Raw genomic sequence first — 18423 nt, 5'->3', positions numbered from 1 at the left:
TTCAAAGTGAGTTTGAATTTGCAAAAAGTGTTTTTTTTTTTTTTCAAATTTCTAATCTTCCTATTGGTGGATTTTAAGATCGGACTCTGAAATTTTTATAAAAAATCAATAGGAATTTCAAAACTAAGAGAACTTTATCATCTGCCGCTGTCTTTGATCTGTGGTTGTCTCTAAATCCACCACCTTCTTTTACAACGTTCAGGTTTTGACATTAAAATCAAGCCAAAAATGAGACGGTATAAATCCAGAGTATGACAGAAGGAGCGTTCGTGTTAACATGTGGGTTTGGACGTCGCTGTTTATTCGAGCGTCTGTATGTTCTCACTCACAAGTCTGATCGTGAAGCCTGAATCAGGTTGTTTGTAAGCCTAGTGAGAGCCAGATTTTTTTGCACGCCATGGCTTAGATTTGGCAAACGAGCCAAAGAAAGTGTGGTTCGGACTTGTTTGAGGTTTGAACAGATCTGTTGGGAAAGTTGTGTATAATATCAGTGTGTCTTGACAGTTCCAGCTATCGAGAGTTAAACTGTGACATCTGGACCGGGTCTGGCTTCATGACTAATCGGCTGCATGAAGGATGAAGGCAATAAATCCCACCTTGTCGTGAATTAGTAGAAAATGGACAGGCTCGCCCTGCTTGTCTGGTCAATCGCCTGGTTAGAGTGAGGTATTAAGTCACCTGCCTTGCCATGTTTACGGGACTAGAGTTGAGGATGTGCATAAGTGCTTATGATAAACACGCGTTTCGGTCGTGTATGTTATCCCTTTTAAAACCTTTCGACATGTCGTACCATAATCCACGTACAACGTCCCGGACATGGCTTAAAGGACGCGGGCGTTGATCCCTATCCGTGCACCTCTTTATGAGCAAGTGATTAATCCCTGTGGAGAAACACAACACCAGAAGCCACACTGGGAGGGGGATTACTGGCCTCTATATTTAGGGTTTTATGTACATGAATATTGGCAGAAGCACTCTGTACATGTGACAGGCAGAGCGGACACAGAGAAGAGCACATTTACAGAATCCCAAAGCGATTCACTCACAGAATGAGATAATATACAGACAGAGACAGCGGGGGAGGGGACAACACCTCGACAAACCGCCGACTTCGTCAGGGAATTTTACAACATATTTCTTTTTTCAAAGCAGGAATAATTATAACAAGTAACAAGCAAAAATAAACAGTTCAAATAGCAAAACAAAAATAAAGAGGTATAAAATAACTTAAGAACTCTTTCTAAATGTGAGTACTCAGTGAGAGAGCAGATTGGGAGGGGTTGATGTGATCGCAAACGATATGCAGATGAGTTTAACATAGTTCTCACAACACAACGGAAAACAGAATGACCATCGATTCCTCCCAGTATCTCTCGTTAACGGCACTCGTTTACTTGTAAAGAACATACAGGATGCTATCTCGCTCTAGGAGCAGTTCGAGCTCTGCCGCTAGGCTCACCAAGTAGTCAGTCAGCAAAAAAAAATAACAACTTAGTAGAATATCACTTCCAGTTAAATAAACTTTTCCTCTCATTATATATAATATATTTACTTCTGTGCAGAGTCTATTTTGTGGGGATTTTTTTTTTTGTATATGTTTTGTTTTCATTTTAGCAGTACTTCCTCGTTTTCACCAGTTTGCTCTGGTACTTGACTGAGTGTCCACCATGACTGATGGCGTAGACATCAAGGAGGTAGTTCTTGCCCGGTTCCAGGCCTGTGATGGTTTCAGTGGTTACAGCTTTGTGCGGGTTGGCGCTGTGGAAGTATTTGCAGAGCACTTTCTCGTCCCTGCGACGCGTTTCGGGTCCGGCACACTGGTTGCGTTGGCGGCGGCGCTGCACCTCGCCATATCCGTCGGGCACCTCACGCTGGTACACGCAATACTTGTTGCGCTCCTGCGTGCCGAGCCAGGCCACAGTGACTGATTCACATGTGCGTAGTCTATCAAAGGCCTTGATTCTTGTATCCTCAGGTAGAGAAGGGAAAGGTCGCTTGGCATCGGCACGCGTGCTTGCTAACACTTTCAGAGCTGAAGCGCCTTTGCGAGATCCACGTACCCGGATAAGGTACTTGGCCTTGGGCTTGGCACGGAGCTGGAATTCACGCACTCCTTCCACATTCTGTGAGAGCACGAGCTTACCATCACGGCGTACCTGTACATGAACAGCATCCAGGCAGGAGTGCACAGAAAGGGAAACACGACGGTGGGAGGAAACCGGAGCAAACCGCAGCAGCTTGATACCCTTTCTCTCAACAAATATGTCTGCCATCTTTCCATCTTTCAGCTGTACAGTCTTGGGCTCAGCCTCGTCCTTGGTGCGGGCGAAGGTGCCGACGTAGGCTGTACTAGCGTTGGAGGCCACGTTGACGGCAAACACGTCAAAGTAATATTGTGTGGCTGGCCTCAGCCCTGACACAGTAAATATGTTCTTGTTACCAATGCAGATCTTGCGGATGTCTGAGGGCCTGGGACTGGTACCTGGTGAACGCCACTGCTTCGAAGCTGGCACTCGGTTCGCATTCAGAGACCGATGGCGTTCCTTGGTCAGGTCGTTCTCTTTCGAAGTAAAGCCAAAACGGGCAAAGTCAAAAGGGCTGAAGTCTAGACCCGGCTTGGGTGCTACCATGAAGGAGTCATCGACACCCATCTTGGCCTCAGCGGCACACAGGCTCTTGAAGTTGTGCTCTTTGTTGACGACCACACAGTATTGTACAGGCTGCCCCATTCGTGAGCCAGTAGGCGTGGGTTTCCAGGCCAGCGTGACGGTAGTACGACCCAGGCTGGTGACGTCCACTCTCGGGTCATAGGGCAGCTCTGGGTAGGGCTGATCTGATTCTGGTGTGGTAGTGGCATAGATCTTCAGGCTGCTGTCCTTTTCAGTGGAGAGAATATCCAGTTGGTAGAGGCCTGAGGGTGAGCTACTGGAGACAAATGACTCCACATCGTTGCCTTTGTAAGAAAAGAGCTCGGTGCCTTCATTGGCCGTCACCTGCTGCCTCTGCTGCACCAGAGGCTCCGGCTCACCTAAGAAACACAAACACACCTGGATTAGATTTTGGAATAATCATAAGATCCTCAAGAACCTTTATGGAGCCACATATTAAAAGAAACTTCTCAGAAAAGTTGACAAACTCATGTACATATACTTATCATTTCTTTAGCTCTTTTTCTTTTTCGACCCCCTCTCTGATAAATGCTTTGTCATGTCAATCCTGAGGAGGTCAGTCTGACTGTCCTGAGCCTTAGTGGATGATTAGTCATTCATGCCATTAGCTGCAGTGTTTTCTCTCCAAACACTGCTCAACATCAGAGCCCAACATTCACTCTGCCTTCCCCCAAAAATCCACAGCCATACAGAGGCTCCTTGTAGCCTTTCTCCAGCCCACAGTCCCCATCCGGGGCTTCTCCTTAAAACCGGGCATTAAAGCATAATATTTTGTCTGTCAGCCGAAGAGAGAGAGTGCGAAATTAACAGACAGCAGGCACAAAGATGCTGTTCCCTTCAGAGTTGTTCGGCAAACATGCCAAAAATGCTTGGGGATTATGTATGGAGCCCTCAGAACCTGTATAGGACTATGCATGTCGCTGTATACTTACAGTACATGTTATGCTGTATAAACTTTGTCCGAGTATGAGGTGAGTGAAGATGGTAATGATGATGATGAATGCCTCTTCCTCAGGACCAGAGGCAAAATCCGGTCATAAAATAAACTTAGACCGAAAAGTAGATGTTCATAAAAAATAAAAACCTTAAAAACACCCTTGAGTAAAAATGACTTAACAGATTAATGCAAGGGATGATAAGTGCTCTGGTACACATTACTGTACTCAAAGATGCCATAACACACACACACACAAACACACTAACACACAGAGTAAAACAGACAAACATGTTGGTCACATTATGGAGTCATGTGCACACGGATGTCTTTCATACTCAGCTAGAAACAAAACACGCATGCACAACAGGCAGCCCTTTCAAATGCATACTGATAATCTCAATCTCTCGTTCTCTAATTATTCTATCTTTCTAGTTCTAATCCTGTCTCTAAATAAAACCACGACTCCACTCCAGGTCTGGTGTGTTGTGGCACTATTTGCATTTTCAGATACGCTCCAGATGGGGAGAAGAAACGGGGAAGATGGGAGATCAGAGAGTAAAAATAACAGGGTCTAGACCTACAGGCAGGGAAGGAGAACAGCTAACAGGATGAGAACGTAAGCTGCAATTGTGCTTTGATGTAAAAGGAATTAAAAGAAGTAAAGAAAAAAAAACATGAGACCCATTTGAATTATGTGCTGGTTTGATTGGAACACAAAAAATTCCTTATATAAAGTCAACACCATGTATTTATAAATTAAATTTAATCTATTGCTCCTTTATTCCCTTATTGAGTGGATGTGAGTTCATGAGCACATTAAGCGTGGTCACACTTAGCTCAGAAACACGCCCAACAACCCACCCGTACACACACACACACACACACACACACACACACACACACAAATCCTACCCAGAGACTACTCTGGAAAACACCACCTCGCAGACAACAAATATTTACAAATATTTACCCAGATTCATGGTTACGCACTCAGGATAGTCGGGCTCATTCACACACTCTTTCCTCTATTTATGTAAAATCAATTTGTGACTATTTTTACCCGACATCTCTAGGTGATTCATTGAAACTTGTCTGGTTGGCTGATTAAACAAAAAGCAACACATCCCAAAGTCATTTGCTGGCTGGAGTAGTTTCATCTTTGTAGCCTAATAGTCACAAATGAAATCTAAACTAAGAGAATATTCTCTGACTTTGTCATCAGAAGACACTGCAGCATATGAAAGGATGTCATTGGCAGGGCTATCCAGGACACACTGTTCTGTACTTTAATAAAACGCATAAGGATTGAATGTCCGATTCTAATTCTGTCTGATCTTCCATCCGGAGACGGATGGAAGGAGGTATGTAAGTGTGCATTAAGCTGTAAGCCGTATTGATTGGTGATAGCTAAAGACCCCGTTATTGACTCTCCATTTGGCTGTTTCTCTAGCACATAACTCTGGACTACGCTTTCAGCTCCATTGTAAGGGATTTATAAATACACTTTAAGTTTAGTTCAGTAAAGATGTTATTCTGTTCTTAAAAAAAAAAATTCATTTAGTATAAATTTTGTGATGCATACTAGTGAAACCTGACTGTAGTTACCTGATGCCTCTCCGCTGGCTTCCTCCGGGAGCTCCTGCAGCGTCAGCCTCCACTCAAGTGGAGCATCACACGGAGTCACCGTCACTGACAGCGGCGTGTTGTCCTCCTCCACCACAAAATAGTACCTGCAAAAGCAACAAAACTGTTCAGGACTGACAGCATATAGAGCATATCCTGCCTTCCAATGCAGCCGGAATAAATGACAGCTACAATTTGACACATGTTATTGTGGCCAAATCTGAGGAAAGCCATTCTGTAAACTTGGCAGACCACAAGTTTGGTTCTGGATGACTGGAGTCCAAGAAAGCAAAATTGGCCGTGTTTTCCAGAAAGGTATAATTAGTGTTGCTAGACTCGCCAATCATAGGCTGTCATCTGTGAGGTCAGGTATGCAGAAGAAGGTAAACAGTGCGCTTTCGAAAAGAAGTCCGTGGTTGAAAAAAATGATCAGTACTATTCTTAGCCAGCTACCGTATTCCTTTACTAGTTAATAAAAAATAGCAACTAGTTTAAGATCTCTAATCAATCCTGAAAGCTAGTTCCTAATCCAGGGATATTTATGACATTTGATGCCCCTGACAGTCGTCCAGAACCTGACATGTAGGTTAATTATTAACATTATTAATAATGAGGTTAATAATAAAACTGTCCAATGGTTCAAACCCTTGTTTTGTACAAATACAGAGAGGATAAAGGACAAAACAGAAGAATCTGTTATGTAGACCATTCCATGCTCCTGTACTCACTCACTCACTCATTTTCTCATAGTCATTTCTACTGCTTATCCGAACTACCTTGGGTCACAGGGAGCCTGTGCCTAACTCAGGCGTCATCGGGCATCAAGGCAGGATACACCCTGGACGGAGTGCCAACCCATCGCAGGGCACATACACACACACTCTCATTCACTCACACACTACGGAAAATTTTCCAGAGATGCCAATCAACCTACCATGCATGTCTTTGGACCGGGGGAGGAAACCGGAGTACCCGGAGGAAACCCCCGAGGCACGGGGAGAACATGCAAACTCCACACACACAAGGAGGAGGCGGGAATCGAACCCCCAACCCTGGAGGTGTGAGGCAAACGTGCTAACCACTAAGCCACATACCCCCCCTCCTGTACTCAATAGTATATTATTCTGTATGTCATAAAGAACAACTGTAACGTTCTACTGTATATACCACAGTTTCATTCTCAATAGCATGACTTTGTCCCATACATTCTTTGACTATGGATAGAGCAGTCCCTGAACACCAGTGCCATTAACACCATCATCATCCTAATTCCTTAACACTGCTATATGAGCCTACAGCTTATTAGCACTCTCTATTAAGGACTCGGCTACCGAACAAAGAGCTGTAACGCCGGCTCAAGTACATCGTGAAATATTTAATAGATTAACTCACTAAGGGGTGACTAAATAACGAGCTATTACTATTCGCACACTTTCTACAGATCTCGCTCTAGATTTGGCGAGCGCGTCGGACAACGTTGCAATTTCAATCTCCTTATGAATTAGAAACAATGTCAAATGTGTGGAAGAAGGTTTTTTTTGCTAGTTAAGGCTAGTTAACCCAAGCAGGATTTCACCTGTAAGCCTAGATGCATGAACCAAAGAGAAAACTGTGGAAACAGTCTAGCACGTCCATTTGGGGCCTACATGCTGGAGGTGATTGATTCATATGAGTTACACTCGTGCCCTTTGAAACAACCTTGCATATAAGAGAAAGAGCGAGAGAGAGAGAGAGAGAGAGAGAGAGAGAGAGTGCAGAAGTGCCGCGAATGTGGGTATCGTCTTTCGCTAGAGACACCTGCTTCTTCATCAAAAGTGGTTCTCATTCACGCGCACACACCCACGTTTCCCAGCATCTCATCCATAATGCATGCCTCCTTATGCCCTCATCAGCTGTGCGCTGCCTGTAATCGATTCCATATTCTCCATTAGGACACGTAAAACATATCCACACATGGAGCTGCGTGAAAGTCTTTCACTCCTTGTAAAACATAATACGTCTATAAGGTTTGATCAGGAGTGGAGTGCAGCTCTCCCAGTAAAACAGTATTGGGAGTAAGATTCTTAGATTCTTGCAAGTTGTTAGTCTACACACGCAACATTCTTAAAACAGAAGCAACATGTCTGATTGTGTATGTGTGTGTATGTGTGTGTGTGTGTGTTTGTAGGCATACCTCTTTGGCGTGTCCCTGAACAGGTATCCACTAATCTCAGCTCCATCGGGAATTACAGACGAGTCGTGAAACAGAGCCTTATCCCGGATCTGCATCTGGAACAGGCCTTCATCACGAGTGGGTAACTTCTGCCCGGACACACCCAGCACCGACGACAAGAACAGCACTACGAAGCAGCCAAACACTCGCCTCATCCTGCTACAGATGAGAAGAGAGAACGAAAAAAAGGCATCATAAAGCATGTCTACTACAAGAGTGTAACAGACTTCTTGTCAATATGCATCACTAGTTGGAAAATGTGTTATTTGTATATTCTACAATGTACATGAATGTAGCACAGAACTGATTTAGAATGTGTGTTATTTCTTAAAGATGCCCTGCTACACGTATTTCCTTACTTTTGTGGTAATGTCTGAAGTTTACCATGGACTCTGTAACATTTTTTTGTGGAAAAAATGCCTTGGTTACCTTGTTTCAAGTCATTCTAGTGTGGTATAGAAAGCCTGCAGGAAGACTCAGCTCGATTTGCGCCAGTTCTCATGAATATTCAAATGAGCTATGCTGCTTGGCTCCGATTGGCTAACCGCTAGGATATGAGAGCATGACTATTCATTCACCCAGCGCAATAAGTAGCCTAGGCTAGAGGAAATCTGTTTACAATCACCTTGAATTGCGGCAGAACGGCTTCTTCACAAGCCCGTTGACGTTCAGCCATCCTTGCTGTATAGGAAACTCACTGAGCTACACGAATTCTGGGGGCGCGGTCTCAAGTGGGAGAGCTCATGAATATTAATGAGCTCAGTCACTCTGACGTCAGAGTGACCAGCTTTTCCAACTGACCTGATTTCTCCCCTTATTTCTTTTAAGTGGCTAGAACTGGCCGTGGAGGTAGCAGTTTGTTTTCACATTCACGACACAACACAAACACATATGGACCTAACACATATCAAAAAATACAAGTAAAAACGGTTTTGTGTGGAAGGGCACCTTTAAACATAACGTCTCAATTTCATCGAAATTTTCTTTTTTTCTTAACAAAATTGCACAATTATTTTCTAAGGTTTTTTGTGAAGAAAGTTGGATGAGTCGAATAAACTAAAATTTCAGCTGTAACATGAAGATTATATCTAAAAAAAAAAAACTGAACACTACATAGTAATTATTTAACAATCAATAGGCATTTCATTACATTTAGTCTGTAATTATTTTGGATAGGAAAATGACTCCAGGAAAAGAATCCAACAAATACAATTCACTTCAAGGAAAACTGTATTGATTCAGTCTGCATCGATGCCTCTTTAATTTCAGCGTACATATTCCAGGAGCCGAACCGGAGCATGTGTGTGTGTGTGAGTTACACGCAACAAACCTATTGTAAAATGCACATATGGGAACATGTGTATACTCAAACCTGTTTAATATTTCTCATTCGTCAGATGCAGAATTGAACTTGATATTTCTGCACTGACGCAAGGTCACAAAATGAAAACTGCTTTATCGACTAATTATCGGTTCCCGTGTTACATAACGATGTTGACAGCCAGCACCGGATCTGCACCCGGACTACAGTCACAGGCGGTGAAACTCACACGCACACAGATGTCAAGCACATGTGTGTTTGTTTGTATTTGTTCTGCAGCGTTTCAGGCGTCCGGTCTCGTTCATTTGTCATGTCTGTTCATTATTTCCTGGTTTATTTAAAGTTTTATGTTGAGTTAAAGATCTTATCGTTAACTTAATCTAATAGAAAAGGCACGTGGGGAAATGTTAACTTTGCAGATGAGTCATTTAGTCTGCAGCAATATTATCTGTGAGAATATAACACACGACGGGAATTTAACTGAATATCGGGCGAAGAAAAGCTCAAGCTTTAATTCATAACTTTTTACAGGTTCACTCCAGTGATCTGGATCTTAGCTGTGGGGACGTTTGATTCTGATGAGGCTGTAGATCAGGGGCAGTTTTAGACCTTTTTTAGGGTGACTTCAGCCCCCCTGTCTGTGATCTCAGCCACTCTAAAACATTAAGTATAATTTTTACTTTCAAAAATAAAAATTACGTTAAAATGCAGGACATTTTGATCCAAGAGCGAATTTTTTTACTTTCCTTTTACGTGCATGCGTTGTAGTCTTTCAAAAGTGCGTCATCGGCTGTCTGCTTTATCTGAACGGAGAAGCACAGGAACGCGCAGCGTGCACGCGCAGTCAGAGCTGGAGGCGTTTATCTATAACATTAATCGGCGGAAAGCTTGATGTCTTGTGAATATTTGTTTATTAATGACTGCATTCATTGGACACACTGTTCGTAGAGAAAGCACACATACTTGAACTGATTTGATTCAAGACTGGCATCATTATATCATGCATAAAATTTTGGTGTCCACTTTTGCCATTTTAAATAATACCATAACTTTTGGCTTACTATGTAGTCATATAATATATAATATAAAACTCTTCTTGTTTTAAATTCTCACTGAGGGCTAAAACCCCCTAAAGATGACATCCTAGAACCGCCCCTGCTGTAGATTTCAGCTATTCTTTGTCTACTTTTTTTTTTACTGATGTTACTCGGTTGTATATAATACATAATTCTGTCAGGACCACTTTGTCAAATGAGAATTTATTAAATGATAGCATACAGTTAGCATACAGCAACTAGAAAATAGAATAGACCCCCCCATAACAGAACCATTAATCATGCATAGAGTTGTTTATTTATTTATTTATTTATTTATTTATTTAGGCAAATGAAAAAAAGAATAAACGGATAAATAAATAATTAAATAATTAGGGAGAGAGGGAGAGAGAGAGAAAAAAATATGTGGAGATTTAAGATGTAAACTGGTACGACGAACACGGGTTCCGGCATGGTTGGAGTTGGGGTTGGAGGGTGGAGTTTAAGTCGCAGCAGCAGCGACGCGCTAGAAAGCGGCTCAATGAATGTGAATTTAAATGGTCGGGTAATACGGATGTCGTAAACGGATTGGTGCGCTTCATGGACAGCTCATGAACAGCTGATGCACGCTTGACGACGTAGCCTGCCAGAACTAACGCGATGCTTGATTTCTGTGATAAAATACAGTATGTGATAGAAAAAAATTTGACTTATTTATCATGTTCAAATGTATGGATGCTGATGGCTAACTGTCGGTTGATGGCTAAAACTAAACCTGATATGAGACTAACATACAGGATGTTAGTGTCCACTTTATTTCCTCGTTACCCAGCATACAGTACAGTGCTGCTCTGTGTCCCACCCCTGTCACTCAGATCCTATCCTCTGTCTATTGATTGTGCCTCATTGATCGAAGCTGATGGCTAACCCTGATCCCTGCTGATATAATCAGGCTAATGATGGCAGATTAGCCCGATACTTTACTGCCTTTTTTACTGCAGCTGGAACGAGCGGGTGTCCTTTTAATGACCTCTCATCTACCCTCCTCCCTCTGGTTCTCTCTCTTTCTCTCACCGCCGCTCTCTTCATTCATTCTCTGTCTTTCTTTGTTGTTTTCTCCTCATTCTCTTGTTCTTTCACCTCCTCCCTATCCTTTATTCCATCTTTAAATGTCGTTCCTTTTAAAAGGCACATTCTCTTAAATACCCTATTTTTTGTTTCTTAGGGTTTGCTCAAATTTACACGAACATTCTTTCTGTTCTTCGCCACTCTCTAGGACGTTTGGTTTGTTGCTGTTGGGTACTACTCAGGTTTGAATGTTAAAGGATTTAGATTTTGGAGGGAAGCTTCTCTGGCAGACAAAACATCAGTGCGATCAAAATACATTCACTCTTTTTATTGAAACCTGGTTCCTGGTATTTATGGCTATTTAGTAGAATGAAAACTGATCACATGGGCGATGGCAAACAAAGTTAAGTATCCACGATGTATAGAACCATTTGTGTTTTATGATACACTGCACAGATTCGGAGGGAGGAAGGGATTATGCAGGGTATATGGGTAATATGTAGTGATGATAAAACAGGTGTACTGTAGGTCATGAATCACCAAAGTGAACTTGTTTTTCATGCAAAGACTGAGAAAAAATCTAATGTCCCTCCTTTCCAAAGTCTAAACTGTTGTTTTAAACGCTTTCTGTGAAATAGCTGGTCTGGAATTTTTTTCTGAGAACTGGCAACCCTGTTTGAAAGTAATCAAAATGCTAATTGGAAGAAAATTGGAAGAAAAATTTTAAACGTATTACTGAGTAACTAACAGTCATTGGCTTTATTAGTGAAATAGGCTTTTTGTGAAGATTACCAGTTGATGAGTGGCTGAGTTGTTAGTGTTGGACTTTCTGAGTAGTAGCGTTGTTTCATACCACTGAGTAGTAGTGGCTTAGAAGTTAGGTTACTAAAACGCTGGAATCTATTCCCAAAGGAATCCCTGAAGAACCAGTAAGTAAGCCAACTGTTTAGCTGTATGTATGGATTAGATCCTGTTTCATTTATGAGTCATTATAGAAACAAAAAATGTAGGCCGTCGTGAAACATTCAAACTTTTGATTGTCAGGTTTGGTAGCGATTCAGTCAAGTTATGAAAAAGTTCTAGTTGTAGGACACTGAGAATATCGGACATATGAGAACATCAAACTAGGTTTCCGTAGTATTGATAAATATACGGTAGAGTTGTGAAACCTGACAGACTGAATAAGACGATTCAGTCTGATCGCTTCTTTGATGTTCTAGTTCCAAGCCACTCATCAGACAGATTCTGATGATATCATAAAAAGTGAGAACGCCAAAGCGACATTGTAGAGTTATGGAACCCAATGTCTTCTTGGAAGTCTTCTTAGAACACAGGACATTCATCGCCCAGATTCTGACAATGTCACAGAACGTGAGAACATTAAACCGGGATTCTGTCAGATTCCTTGGATACGGTTGCCTTTCCCACAATGGAGGGTATTCTCTTGCTAAAATTAAACTTCAAAACAACTCCATCTGGAACAAATAACACTAAATGTTTAATTAGAGCCAGGGAGAACGTCTGATCATAATTTGCGAGGGGATAATTTGAAGGCAGAGCCGACCACAATCGTGTCGACCTTGTTTTGCTGCTGTTTTTTTTTTGTTTTTTTATTTATATGTTCTATAATATACTGCAGGAACAAGAACTTTTTGTAACCCTTTGGGTCATATAGAAAATGAGATGCGTGACAAACTGAGCATTTGTGTGTTTGTGTGTGTCTGTGTGTTATGAGGTTGGCTGGAGGATTAAGGGAGGATAATTCTAAACAGCTTAAACTCTCTGAGCACAGTAATGGTCCGTAGTGTTTGCATGACCATCACTTATCCCCTCTTAATCGCTTACATAAAAGCCGAATCGAAATAAAAATGTCAATTCCGCAACCTTTTCTGTGATCTCGCTGCAACCATTAAAGAGAACAAGCATACGGATTACAATTACTCCTCACCAGCTGCGCAAAAACTGACCTAACACTGGGAACATGACTGATTGGTTTCCATAGCTAATAGTGTGATTTTCAGCCATTAAGTCACTTTTAAATATTTTCCTTTAAATAGGGTTCAGAATAGAAAAAAGCACGAGCAGTTTGGTCTCTAATTTGACCATGTGCAAACGGTCGAAGTTATAAGCGCACACAATCAGTCATTAATTAATTGTGCTTGTTTGGAAAGCGTGTTATCCATCACTGGCTGGATGAAAGAGTTCAATCAGCTCAGATCGACGATGTCTTTCATCAATCACTCAGTAAGGCGATTCATCTGTGAGCGGTGTTAATGTGCCGTAAATCGCCTTTTAACCAGGATTGGCTTAGTGTAGCTATTCACTGGAGACTTTGGTTATTCCTAGCAGGTTGTTAGGACACACACATACACACACATAAACACAGATGAGAAGCACATGTAGAGAGCATACACAGGAGAAGCACCAACGGTGCGGAAGCACATGGGTAGTTCCACATGCCAATCACCCTCCAGTAGTGCTGCCCACAAACGCCAGAAAGCCATCATTACTAACATGTGTGTGTGTTATTCATACTGACTCCCGTGGATTTTCACAGCTCAGGGTGTGTGTTCTGATGCACACAACACCCACATACACTGGCAGTGGGGTGGAAGAGAAAAAAAGAGAGGAGAGCAACTTGGCATCAAAACCTGGCATTAAGACAATATTTCTCTACAACAACACTGATCACAATCTACACTTTGGAATGTGTGCAGGAAAATATTACAACGCCACAGCACACGGAAATCCAGAAGATATGGAAGGACAGAAAGGAACAGAGTTTGGGGTTTATCCAGCATTCCAAGACTATGGTGCTTAAAATTCCTGCCTGTATCTTAATTACAAATCTGGACAATAACATTTACCATTATTGCTAGGCTGGAACGTGACAGGACTCTGATGGCAATGGAAGTGCAACAGCTTGTCCCATTCTCTCACTTTTAAAAGCTCTGGATTTTATGTCAATTTAACTGCCAAAACAAAGCAACACCACTCTGCCTGTGCAGCCAAATCACACACACACTAGCTAGAGAGAATGATGGCTAACACGAAAGCCCCAGAGACACCACTGGAATGCTGTGGTGCCAGGCTCTCATCCTCTTGGCCAGCGCTCAGGATGGCGTTTGCAGAAGCTAAACTTAGAGAGAGTTTGGTGAAGTTTGTTACATGCCTGTTTACACTAGGCTCACACAGTAAAATATCATTAGTGTGTAAGCCTCAAACAACACAGAGGTGCTGAGTATGGCACAAGGTGGTGCACTGCAAATGATAGATCTTCAGAGATGTTTGCATGCATGTGTCCTGTGTGAAGTTTTAGCCAGATGATGATCTAGTTTTTATACTGTCAAATCAAATCTTAGGGAAAACTGTCACCTGGGTTATTCCCTCAACTGTTGGGCCTTTAATATTCATCTTTCACATGAAAACATGGACAAAGTGTACACTGAAATATAATTTAAAGTAAATAAGTAGACCAGTTTGAAGGTAGCACCAGACAAATGTGTCATTATGACCTTACAAAACGATCTGCTTATACAGAGGTGGAATTAAAGACAACCCTGATCTAATAGGGATGCATCAGTCCCACTTTTCCATTTTTAATACGATACCAATATCAGATCTCCAAGCATCAGCCGATACCCGATACTGATCCAACACTGACATCCTCACAGTAAGTATCGGTTGCCTTGTTATTTGATCACAGGCAGGTTGGTGGCCTGCTGTAAGACAAGCTGTGTCCTTATTGTCACACACATTCACAGCATAAAATTCATCAGTGGAGTAGATCAAAAACCAGGCCAAAGTATTAGAGTGCTATAGATACACAATGGCTGTATCCTTAAATCTTCTCATTGATGTGCACAATAGTGTGGATGGGAAAATTAGTTGCCAGTCGGTTCCAAAAGGGTCAGAAAGAGAGAGGAAAGATAAGATGTGTGAACAATTGTAGCTCAGTGCTTAAGGTTTTGTTCCAGTGACCCCAAGGTTATGAGTCAAGAGGCGCTGTTGACCAGGAAGAGAGAAGAGATCTATAGACCAAATTGTCTAGCTCCTTCAAAAACATGTGCATATCCATTATCAAAATTAAAAGCGTGAACAAATGTTGGAGTCCAGTCAATCATGCCTTTGTTTTGAAGTGTGTGCATGGGGAGAGAGAGAGAGAGAGAGAGCGAGAGAGAGAGAGCTTTTCAGTCTGACATCTCAAAATCCTGCCAAGCTTCAGTTCTGCCTAAGTCAGCATTTCCCTGCTCTAAATTAGGTCTTAGTCACTTCAGCCTCAAGTGAAAGCTTGCTGCACATCACCATATCAAGACCAAGGTGACAAGAAGGCGCAGTGGGAATTCGGTCCATGGCCGCCTTTTCTGTGTTTCCACCCAGAGAGCACAGAGGCACCGTTCAGAGGGTGTGTGAGAACCGTAAGCTGAGCTGTTTGTATGGAACCCGCTGGGAAAGAGCATTCCAGATGGAATATTCAGCAGCATTACGAGCTGAACAGGTATGGAAATGAGGGGTAACAGAGTGAAAAGAAGTAAGTGGGAAACCCCTGATTCTGTACCTATAGAACTTGACACGGAGACCTGGGGAGCGGTGCGACCCAAACAGTGACCCAAACAGGCGCTGCATACCGACGGCGTCCTGTCACACTTGCCGGACACACACACGGCCATTGCAACAGTGGCGGGATTCTTTCTGCACAGCAGTTTTCATATGCAAATGGAGGGTTTAGACACGCTATGTGACACAGGCCTTGCCCATTTTCACACTTTTGTTCCACTTTTCATTGCCTCTCTGAGAAAGAGCATGGAAGAGAAAGAGAGAGAGAGAGAGAGAGAGAGAGAGAGAGAGAGAGAGAGAGAGAGAGAGAGAAAGAGAGACAGAGAAAGAGAGACAGAGAGACAGAGAGAGAAAGAGAGACAGAGAGAGAGAGAGAGAGACAGAGAGAGAAAGAGAGAGAGAGAGAGAGAGAGAGAGAGAGAAAGAGAGAGAGAGACAGAGAGCGAGAGAAAGAGAGAGAGAGAGAGAGAGAGAGAGAGTAGGAACAATGACTTGGCCTCGCTGTTAAATACACTTATTCAAATCCTCTTCTCTCTGTCTGCTTTTTCTTTACAGAGTGAACAGAAAATATCACTTTCACCAGGTCAGGCAGGCAAATAAATAACTCAGACAGTAATAATTAATTCATTATTCTGGTAGTTTAAAATAATGAAAAATAAACATTTTTCTTCTTATTAGACACTAAACAAAACTGAATAAAAAATACAGACATCAACAGATGTGATATTATTTAGCTTCCTTACGTTTTTTTTTTTTACCCACAAGTCATACTTCAAGTCGTTTTTTTTAATCAGTGCAAAACCAAATGACGTGCTTTTTTTTTTGTCCTGATGAAATGATATTGTGTTGGATGGTAGAGATGGTTTTGGAGTATTTTCCTAAGGTTTAAAAGATAAATAAATAAATAAATAAATAGATAGATAGATAGATAGATAGATAGATAGATAGATAGATAGATAAATAAATAAATAAAAATGACCTAAATGAACCATCAACATTATAACCGTTTCTCTACAATAGTATATTATAACCACCACAGTGATGAATATAAACCCATACTTTTGAAGAAGAATAAAAAAGCCAAAATAATGACTGAATAATCAAATAAAATTTGTTTAGTGTAAAAAAATGACAAAGGTTTTTGTTTACTATAAGAGAAGGAGTTAGCATTGATGCTAATCGTGTTTTTAATTGATGTTTCTCGTTAACATATTGGCCATAATCCAGAACTTTCTGTCTTAAAATATACAAACGGGCTGAAACGGGCGTTTTGTCTCAGAAAACGGTGTAAAAACAATATAAATTTAAGCTAAAGATAAATGTGAGCTAAAACGCTGCAGGTTGTCGAACATGTCGGTGACATTAAAGGGTCCTGTGATGAGAGCGCGTGAGACTCTGATGTGCAGCCTCGCGCACAGAGCTGTCCGGGCGCGCGCGCCTCCTGTCTGCTTTGCCTGCTTCCCGCGTGCGTCCAGTTTCACCTGTTTTTAAAAGACCGTGCTTCTTATTTTTCTTCTTTTCTTCATCCTTATCTCTCCCACCTCAACCCGGTGCGTGGGGCTAAATTAAAAGCGCGTGCGAGCTCGGGCTTGATTGAATTTAACTACCCTGAGTTGTAGAAACCGCAAAAAAAAAAAAAAAAACAGTTCCCTCGCGCACTGGCACGAGTTTCAAAGGGAGCAGTTTTAGTACTCGGAGAGTCCCGAGCTATTTTTTTACCCCCTTCCTCGACATGCCCAAAGTTTTCCTAATAAAAGCAATTTACGAGATTTAAACTCACGCTTAGGACGGAAATGCAAAATCATGCAACACACAAGGCTATAAAAAGCAAACTGTTCAGTGAAGATCTGAAGGAAAGTTCTTCAGAGTGCATTCAGGAAACTTTGCAGTCATGCAAAATAAAGTTAAGGACAAGGTATTCCCTGTAAAGCCCCAGACCCACATAAAGAATAAGAAGAGGTTCCTTGATTTGCACAACAACTGATGTATGCATGCATGCATGCATGCAAAATAAAAAAAAAAGGAATGAATCTGTCTCAATGAAATTAAATATTGTATAACACTTTACCTTGTTCTGCTTTATTCGGACCAGATGAATGTTAAATAGGCTTCCCAGATAAAAGTCAGTTAGTTTTGATCCCCTCCAGGAGCGCGAGATCTTCAACTCGAATGCATTGCATTAAAAGATAAACAATAATAAAAAAAAAACAACAACACACAAACCGATGCCCGTGTAGAACTTAAAGACGAAGTGTGATAACAGTAAAGTTTGTCCTTTGTCTCTTTTTAGCAGTAGATTCCTCCACTCACTTGAGCACACAGGAGTGATGCGGTGCGGTGCGCTGCGGTGCGCTGCGGTGCGCAGTTTGTGGCACTGACGGGGTTTGTGGTCGCTCCAAACTCCAAACTGAGAGACAGGGAGGTTATCCTGAGGTTTCTGTCTCCCCTCTGTTATTCAGACTCTGACTGAACTGAAGTGAGAGAGGACAGAGAGCTGTCGAGCCTCTGGTTCCGCGCGCTCGCAAAAGCGACTCCCATGAGCCTGCCCACTTCGTGCACACACACACGCACACACACACACACACACACCATTACCCAAACTCTATCTCCCAAAAGAAATGACCTACATCTGTCCCCGCTGCATTCTTCATAAATAAAGGTGCCAGAAAGGGGACTTTAAACACGTCATTCACTCATCCGACCAGTCTATAAGCATTATTACTGAGGTTTAAGGTTCATTATATAAAAATAAAGAACTTAATCCAAACTTCAACAAACAATGAACAAGTGTAGAAAGTATAAGCAGTAATCTTCTCTTACAGTCTGAGACAATCGCTGTACCTTTTTTTGTTGCTGGGTTTTTCCCTTTTCACATGGACATGGACATGTGTGTGCAGTGTTTAGTGTGAAAACTACAAAGAAAAAAACCAAAACACACATATAGCTTTAAAGTAAACCATAAACACTAAAATATCAATCCAGCAGTGAAGGTAGAATTTAGT

General features: G+C 41.9%; 1 protein-coding gene across 2 annotated transcripts; it reads right to left on the bottom strand.

The window, feature by feature from the left end:
- Nucleotides 1-917: 917 nt before the first annotated feature.
- On the bottom strand, nt 918-17937 carry ndnf (neuron-derived neurotrophic factor). Of its 2 annotated transcripts, none has more exons than XM_060894460.1 (4): nt 17490-17937; nt 7403-7597; nt 5212-5336; nt 918-3028 (listed from the first exon to the last, which is right to left on the bottom strand). In XM_060894460.1, exons 2-4 carry the CDS (start codon nt 7594-7596, stop codon nt 1611-1613), a joined length of 1737 nt encoding a protein of 578 aa, XP_060750443.1. In that variant the 5' UTR covers nt 7597; nt 17490-17937; the 3' UTR covers nt 918-1610. The 2 variants fall into 2 exon arrangements, with proteins under 2 accessions (XP_060750443.1, XP_060750442.1); XM_060894459.1 differs by having other exon boundaries at nt 7403-7600; nt 17490-17936.
- Nucleotides 17938-18423: the final 486 nt, after the last annotated feature.

The sequence above is a fragment of the Tachysurus vachellii genome, chromosome 19, assembly GCF_030014155.1.
Source record: "Tachysurus vachellii isolate PV-2020 chromosome 19, HZAU_Pvac_v1, whole genome shotgun sequence".
Taxonomy (NCBI): domain Eukaryota; kingdom Metazoa; phylum Chordata; class Actinopteri; order Siluriformes; family Bagridae; genus Tachysurus; species Tachysurus vachellii.
This window is presented reverse-complemented; position numbering and strand designations above follow the sequence as displayed.

What these genes read in the sequence shown, in the direction of transcription:
- ndnf (XM_060894460.1), bottom strand. Translation starts at nt 7,596, where the DNA reads ATGAGGCGAGTGTTTGGCTGCTTCGTAGTGCTGTTCTTGTCGTCGGTG. An exon ending in TTCAGGGACACGCCAAAGAG is followed by an intron (nt 5,337 to 7,402) that starts GTATGCCTACAA and finishes TTGCTTTTGCAG; the next exon opens with GTACTATTTTGTGGTGGAGG. An exon ending in AGCCAGCGGAGAGGCATCAG is followed by an intron (nt 3,029 to 5,211) that starts GTAACTACAGTC and finishes TGTGTTTCTTAG; the next exon opens with GTGAGCCGGAGCCTCTGGTG.